The sequence below is a fragment of the Salvelinus alpinus genome, chromosome 7 (genome assembly GCF_045679555.1).
Source record: "Salvelinus alpinus chromosome 7, SLU_Salpinus.1, whole genome shotgun sequence".
NCBI classification, from domain to species: Eukaryota; Metazoa; Chordata; class Actinopteri; order Salmoniformes; family Salmonidae; genus Salvelinus; species Salvelinus alpinus.
This window is the reverse complement of record NC_092092.1, coordinates 73,875,069-73,882,762: the sequence shown is the minus strand read 5'-3', so window position 1 is coordinate 73,882,762 and position 7,694 is coordinate 73,875,069. Positions and strand designations below refer to the sequence as shown.

General features: G+C 41.1%; 1 protein-coding gene across 1 annotated transcript; it reads right to left on the bottom strand.

Moving 5' to 3' along the window:
- Positions 1-1,104: 1,104 nt before the first annotated feature.
- LOC139581645 (proheparin-binding EGF-like growth factor) lies at positions 1,105-7,606 on the bottom strand. Its single transcript, XM_071411628.1, has 6 exons — positions 7,064-7,606; positions 5,942-6,196; positions 4,801-4,996; positions 4,463-4,621; positions 2,979-3,067; positions 1,105-2,737 (listed from the first exon to the last, which is right to left on the bottom strand). Exons 1-5 carry the CDS (start codon positions 7,104-7,106, stop codon positions 2,995-2,997), a joined length of 726 nt encoding a protein of 241 aa, XP_071267729.1. The 5' UTR covers positions 7,107-7,606; the 3' UTR covers positions 1,105-2,737; positions 2,979-2,994.
- Between the last annotated feature and the right edge of the window lie 88 nt (positions 7,607-7,694).

Below are 7,694 nucleotides of genomic sequence, written 5' to 3'. Positions count from 1 at the left end.
TGTAGATCAAAGGAGAACAGCCGATAATACACTAGATTACTGTAGATCAAAGGAGAACAGCCGAGAATACACTAGATTACTGTTGATCAAAAGAGAACAGCCGAGAATACACTAGATTACTGTAGATCAAAGGAGAACGGCTGTGGATATACTAGATTACTGTAGATCGAAAGGAGAACAGCTGTGGATATACTGGATTACTGTAGATCAAAGGGAGAACAACTGTGGATGTACTAGATTACTGTAGCTGGGTAGCTTTCCAGCTGGGTAGCCAGGTCTGCTTGTGATTTTGTCATTGGCATGAACCCATGTGGAGACAATTCGTGGAAAGAGAAAATGTTCTTAAATTAAACTTAAGTTACTTAAGGAGAACAGTGGGAACTCTTCAGAACGCTTGCAAGGACTGGCTATACATCTTGAAGGTGACCCTTGGCCAGGATACAGGTGCTCTGGTTGAAAGGAGTAGCTGAAGGGTGGGAGGAGAGGAGGGGTGAAAAGGAGGGTGAGGGGAGGGGAAGACAAATATTATCCTTTCTATAATTACAGCCAGTGACTGAAAGGCCTAAAGGACACAGTAGTGTTGTCGTCCCAGACCGGTCTCTCTTAAGTATCACTACAATATGAGGCCACGCTGACACATTTCATACAGGAAGTAAACCAGATAGCTATATAAATGGTGACCTTAACTATCAAGGTGAAGCCTAGGACATTAGTATAGAAATGTTATTCATCTATAATAACAGATAAGAGGGCTTGAGGTTAAGAAACACTTCATCTTAAACACCTCAGATCTTGAGTAAGATGACCTTCTTCCAATCCAAAACAACTGACCCTAAACTGACATCAGATCAGTGTTCTTGCGTCATGATTCTGAGTTTAAATCACTCATGAGTGTATAGATAGTAGCTGATATGGATGAATATGAGCTATAGGCTGCGTTTACACAGGCAGCCCAATTCTGATCTTTTGCCCAATTATTGGTGAAAGATCTGATCTGATTGGTCAAAGGACCAATTAATGGAAAACATATCAGAATTGGGCTGCCTGTGTAAATGCAGCCTCAGTGACACAGACAAAGCATAATAAATACAATGACTTTGTGAATTCTGAGAAAAAAATACTTTATTTTCAGAGAAAAAAATGAACACTTTTTGACTAGAAATCACTTCAAAACTGCAGGTTGTTTCCAGTATGTTTTTCTTGAGGAGGGTTATTTGTTTTTAAAATGAATTCACATTTTATCATGATCTTAGCATGGATCTCAGTGTATATTACCATACAGTAAATCACTGAGTATATCCCTAACCACACCCATCATGCTAAAACAAAACAACACAACTAACTGGCATGGTAACATAAATAAATCATTGAAATTGGAGATAACATTTTTGGAGATTAATGTCCAACTTGTTTCTCAAAGACAATAAAAATTTCACCACTTGTGTGTGTTTTTATGTCCCAACATTCGCTACAGTGGCTGGACTCGACAAGGCACCAGAGTTTACGTTGGATCTATTCCACATCCTGATTGTAATACAGAAAAATCTAAACTGGATTCTAGATTTTAAACATTCATTTTACATATTTCCTATATTTTGGGATTCTAGAGTAGGTTCTATTAAATTCACTTCTATGTCTGGATGTTTTGCATGTCTTCTTCACAGAGTCAAACACAGAAGACCAATGCAACCACGTCATAATGGTACAGAAAGAGAGACCTGTCAGTGGTCCATTGGTGGAATACACCACAGAGCTGTTTAATCAATCAATTAATAAGTCAATCAATCAACCAACCAAGCACAGTGGTGTGTGTTCTCAGCAGCCTGTAACCAGAGTGCCGATACATCAAAGTCAGCAATCAGGTATCCCTATGAGACCAAGAGGACACTTACTTTGAATGTCTATTTCTCCAAAATTACTGTACATTTTTTAAATACTTTTATCTTAAATTTTTATCAATAAATATGCTTTAACATTTAAATATAAAAACACAATGATGACCTTATAGATAATCTTTACAAACTGGCAGTGCATCTTGGGTGGACGAAGCAGTTAAATATCTGCATAAATACAGCAACATCAACACATTAATAAATACATTAAAAGAGAAGTATATGGTATAAATTAAAGTTTTACAGTACACTAGAAAATGACAACGAACGAACATGTGCAGGAAAATACAATGTTGATTGGTAAAAACAACACTCCTGTTGAAGAAAGACCAGGGTTCTCTCTGTTTCTGGCAGATGAAGAGAAGATGGTGTCCTTTCAGTCTGAGACTCCTGGTAGTCTTTTTAACAAGAAGCAGCACTGAGTCCAGGGACGTTTCCGCAAAGCATCTCAGAGAAGGAGTGCTGATCTAAGGTCTGTCCATATAATCTTATTCATTATGATCTAAAGGCTCCTTCTCTGAGATGCTTTGTGGATACGGGCCCAGAAACGTTCCTCCTTTTCCTCTCAGCTTCCATATGCTCATCACAACTTCAGTCTTTTCTCCCAGCCAATCAGAGTTCCAGTTTTAGGCAGGCTCTCTCCTGATAGGTGGCAGGGACTACCTCAGAATCCTGAGCTACCCAATCACATCTGTCCATCAGTGAGAAGGGATGGGGCTATATGTACAGGTCACGCCCATCCAGTCCCCCTTCTCTTCCATACCTTCCAAGTCTCTCTGGGTTCACTCTTGGCTTTTTTTCCACTTCTTCTTTTCTATTTTGAGGTAGAATTTCCCTATCCTGTCCTGAAATAAAAGAGGGAGAAACAATGAGCAATCAAGTTTCCTTCAACACTCAGATCGTGTGAAAACAAAAACAAAACTCATCTTTCATCAATCTAAATCCAGCCTCTGTTTCACATTCATACTGTAATAATGTACAGTAATGTTGAGGTTTCACTTTCTGTCTGACTCCTATCAATTTAGGAGAGGAAATAACATTTCTGTTCAGGACTTGAAAGTAGAGGAGGTTTCCTTGGTAACTCACCCTTCTCTCCAGCTCTTCAGTGGTTGGGTGCTGACCCCAGTTTCACCTTCTCCTCATTCTCTACATCGTACGCTCCTCGCTTGTGAAACCTGTAGAAAAACATCAACATAGTTAAGACCTGTGGATCCTGGAACTGTTTTGAAAAAACAACAAAAACACCTGTGGTGGGAACAATAACGCTACACTTTGACCATGTTGAACTATGACCATGTTGATCCATGACCATGTTGAACTATGACCATGTTGAACTATGACCATGTTGAACTATGACCATGTTGAACTATGACCATGTTGATCCATGACCATGTTGAACTATGACCATGTTGAACTATGACCATGTTGAACTATGACCATGTTGAACTATGACCATGTTGATCCATGACCATGTTGAACTATGACCATGTTGAACTACGACCATGTTGAACTACGACCATGTTGATCCATGACCATGTTGAACTATGACCATGTTGAACTATGACCATGTTGAACTATGACCATGTTGATCCATGACCATGTTGAACTATGACCATGTTGAACTATGACCATGTTGATCCATGACCATGTTGAACTATGACCATGTTGAACTATGACCATGTTGAATTATGACCATGTTGAACTATGACCATGTTGAACTATGACCATGTTGAACTATGACCATGTTGAACTATGACCATGTTGAACTATGACCATGTTGATCCATGACCATGTTGAACTATGACCATGTTGATCCATGACCATGTTGAACTATGACCATGTTGATCCATGACCATGTTGATCCATGACCATGTTGATCCATGACCATGTTGAACTATGACCATGTTGAATTATGACCATGTTGAACTATGACCATGTTGAACTATGACCATGTTGAACTATGACCATGTTGAACTATGACCATGTTGAACTATGACCATGTTGAACTTTGACCATGTTGAACTATGACCATGTTGAACTATACTGTCATATGTTTGTTATAGCCTCAACTCCCTTTCCCCTACAATCAATTCGGTTGTTTACTATTAATTTCCTGTTGGCCCATTTCCAAAATACAGTGCCAATACAGACTTTGTCTATCTTCAGCTGCTGCATTATGCAATGTGTGTTGTGTCATACAGCTGCTCTGGTTCTATACATCCCCTGTGTTATACAGCTGCTCTGCTTCTATACATCCCCTGTGTTATACAGCTGCTCTGCTTCTATACATCCCCTGTGTTATACAGCTGCTCTGCTTCTATACATCCCCTGTATTATACAGCTGCTCTGGTTCTATACATCCCCTGTGTTATACAGCTGCTCTGGTTCTATACATCCCCTGTGTTATACAGCTGCTCTGGTTCTATACATCCCCTGTGTTATACAGCTGCTCTGGTTCTATACATCCCCTGTGTTATACAGCTGCTCTGCTTCTATACATCCCCTGTGTTATACAGCTGCTCTGGTTCTATACATCCCCTGTGTTATACAGCTGCTCTGATTCTACTGACCTGAGCACCAGCAGCAGGCCTATGATGGTTAGACAGAGAGAAGACAACACCACTGCCACCACAGCCAGAGCTGTGGTCCTGCTGTATCCTCCCACGTCTCTCCCCTCTGAAGCCAGCGTGAATAGGTGACACCGCTCCCCAGAGTAACTGGGACGACATCTGCACAAGGAGATCGAAAGAGAGAGAGAGAGAGAGAGGGACAGGGGTGAGATGTGATTCATGCAACATACAGTACAGCAGACATATTGTTATTCTGGAGAGAGATAGAGCGACAGAGCGAGTTAGAGAAAGAGAAAGGGAGAGATTGAGAGAGAAAGAGAGATAGAGGTATTTCTTACATGCATGATGGAGCTTTGATGTCCCTCAGGTAATGACAGCTGCCATGGATACAGAAGTTCTTATACTTCTTCAGACAAGGGTTCCTCTTTTTTCCTTTTCCCTTCTTCCTCCCCTTTCCTCCTCTCCTCCTCTTCCCCTCACTCCTCTCAGCTTCCAGGATGGCCGATGGGTCTTTAGGTTTAGTCGACAATGCAACTAAAAAAGAAAAGAGCACAGACAAGAAATGTTAATCAACTGAATCCATGGACCTAGCCAACACATCTCATAGAATACAGGTTTTATTGTACACCAGATAGGTGCAGTGAAATGTGTTGTTTTACAGGGTCAGCCATAGTAGTATGATAGGTGCAGTGAAATGTGTTGTTTTACAGGGTCAGCCATAGTTGTACAGCGCTTCTGCCGCAAATTAGGGTTATTGGCCCAACGCTCTAACCACTAGGCTACCTGGTCCATAAAGTAAATGTAACTATTGGTTGCATAGGAACAGTTGTTAAAATGGAACTGACAATCTACCAGTTAAGCCAAATGAATGATAGTGCCATAAATCATGTTTATAATGGCTATACCACCCTGCATACCACTGCTGGCTTGCTTCTGAAGCTAAGCAGGGTTGGTCCTGGTCAGTCCCTGGATGGGAGACCAGGTGCTGCTGGAAGTGGTGTTGGAGGGCCAGTAGGAGGCACTCTTTCCTCTGGTCTAAACAAAGATCCCAATGCCCCAGGGCAGTGATTGGGGACACTGCTCTGTGTAGGGTGCCGTCTTTCGGATGGGACGTTAAACGGGTGTCCTGACTCTCTGAGGTCATTAAAGATCCCATGGCACTTATCGTAAGAGTAGGGGTGTTAACCCCGGTGTCCTGGCTAAATTCCCAATCTGGCCCTCAACCATCACGGTCACCTAATAATCCCCCAGTTTACAATTGGCTCATTCATCCCCCTCCTCTCCCCTGTAACTATTCCCCAGGTCGTTGCTGCAAATGAGAACGTGTTCTCAGTCAACTTACCTGGTAAAATAACGGTAAAATAAAAAAAATAAAAAAAATAAAATGTGTCAGTGAGGATTCCAGAACATATAAACAATAGGATGGTGACTTACAACAGAGCAATAAACAAACATAAATCACAGCGCGTTATTAAATACCTCGAGGTAATTCCACCCCATAGTCCCCTGATGCATCTTCGTCATCTTCATGGTAGTAATCATAGTACTCCTCATCCTCTTCCTCGCTTCCATCCTCCTCCAACACTGGACCCTCCACTCCGTGCTTACTCTTCTCCATCCCTCCCTCCATCCTTCGGTCGCTCAGGACATCCAACAGGTTTATAACTGCTGTGTGCTGCGACCTCTCATTCTCATACCTGTCCACCACAGCTCCACTCACCAACCTCGACACCACTGGAAAACACAAGGAATCACAAGATTAAACTTTGGCCATTATTGATGCTACACCATTCACATATCTGTAGTTCAGATATGTAGATTCCGACTGACACTGTGAGGAGTTAACCCAGGGAGCAACACTGGGTGAAAATACATCATTTCAATGGAAAGAAAAGCTTGTGTTTCCAGTGAGCAAAAACTGCTTGAAAAGAAGTCATTTCAACCAGTTTTGGCTCACTGGAAACACAAGCTGTTCTTTCCAACACAGTAATTTATTCAGGTGCCAAGAAAATGGAGGGGTTTGAGTGGGCAAGTTGAAACATGTCTCTAGACTGAGAGCCCTGCATGAGGCCCCATGGCCCCTCCAGGTGAGCCTATAAAACTGGATAGTTGAATTTCAGCTCCAAGAACTGAGGCACCCAAAAACATCATGCATGTACAGTATTCTGTACAGGGGAGACTATAATCCTGCTTGGCTATGGTACACAAAATGTTGCATAGACAGACAGTTAGCTAATGTACAAGAATATGAGTTAAAAATAAGTATATCCAGTTACATAAAGCATGTTTTAAAATAGAAAGATGACCACACTTCGTTCTTGAATAGCATAGGCCTACACCTTATGAAAATCGTTGACTCTTCTTTTAAAAGTTTAGGAGACTTGCTCAGAAGGTCATGCTTGAGAAGTTCACACTCTTTTACAGTCAACAAGTGTAACTACACGACATGTCTCTTATGAATAAGAAATAGACCATTTAGGAGGAATGAAGTCTAGGATAAACTATTACCACCAACAGTCTATTCAATGTTAAAGTATAAACGCTACAGAAAAGGAACTATATAATCTGACCTGATATATACAAGTGTAATTTGACACTAACCAAAAGCATGGACGAGCAGGAGCGCAACTCGTAGAATCCTCATGTCTTCAAACTTCAATCACCACCAACTGTAATTCTGTAAAAAGCACTGTATGTCGTTTTCCTTTCTCTTGTCCACGTAGTCAATATTTGTTCTCCTGAAACGTTCCTGCCTATTCCTTCGGTTCTCAGTGCGACTTTCTTATTCAAGATGCCGGGCGCGTCTCGGGTAGCCGTTGCGCACTCAAACACAGCCTTTGCCTATTGGGGAAGAGTGGAAGGAGCGCCAGACTAGAGGCGTCACGATTTATATAGCCTGCCTCGACCACGCCTATACAGTAGACATCCCTATTACAACATGTTTATATGCTATACACCTTATTATAATGGTTAATACTTACAGTGGTTGAAACCATACATGGGTTATACAGTTACAACAAACTAATGTGGGCTAAATGATCATGTGTCTAATTTGTTGACTCTTTAGGCATTTTACTTAGAAAAATAACATAAAAAGTGCATTGCTTAACATTATATTGCTGATATGATTATATTGTGTCTCTTTCTGTATCATTTGAATGAAAGTGAATAAAGGACTTACGAAAGGTTATCATTAGACCTGTGACTACATTAATAGAAAACGCATGCAAAT

Bases quoted from the DNA above. Each gene is read 5' to 3' on its own strand.
- LOC139581645 (XM_071411628.1), bottom strand. From the start codon at position 7,106: ATGAGGATTCTACGAGTTGCGCTCCTGCTCGTCCATGCTTTTG. The intron at 6,197-7,063 runs GTTAGTGTCAAA...TGTGTTTTCCAG, and splicing joins CCTGCTCGTCCATGCTTTTG to TGGTGTCGAGGTTGGTGAGT. The intron at 4,622-4,800 runs GTAAGAAATACC...CTCCTTGTGCAG, and splicing joins ATCAAAGCTCCATCATGCAT to ATGTCGTCCCAGTTACTCTG.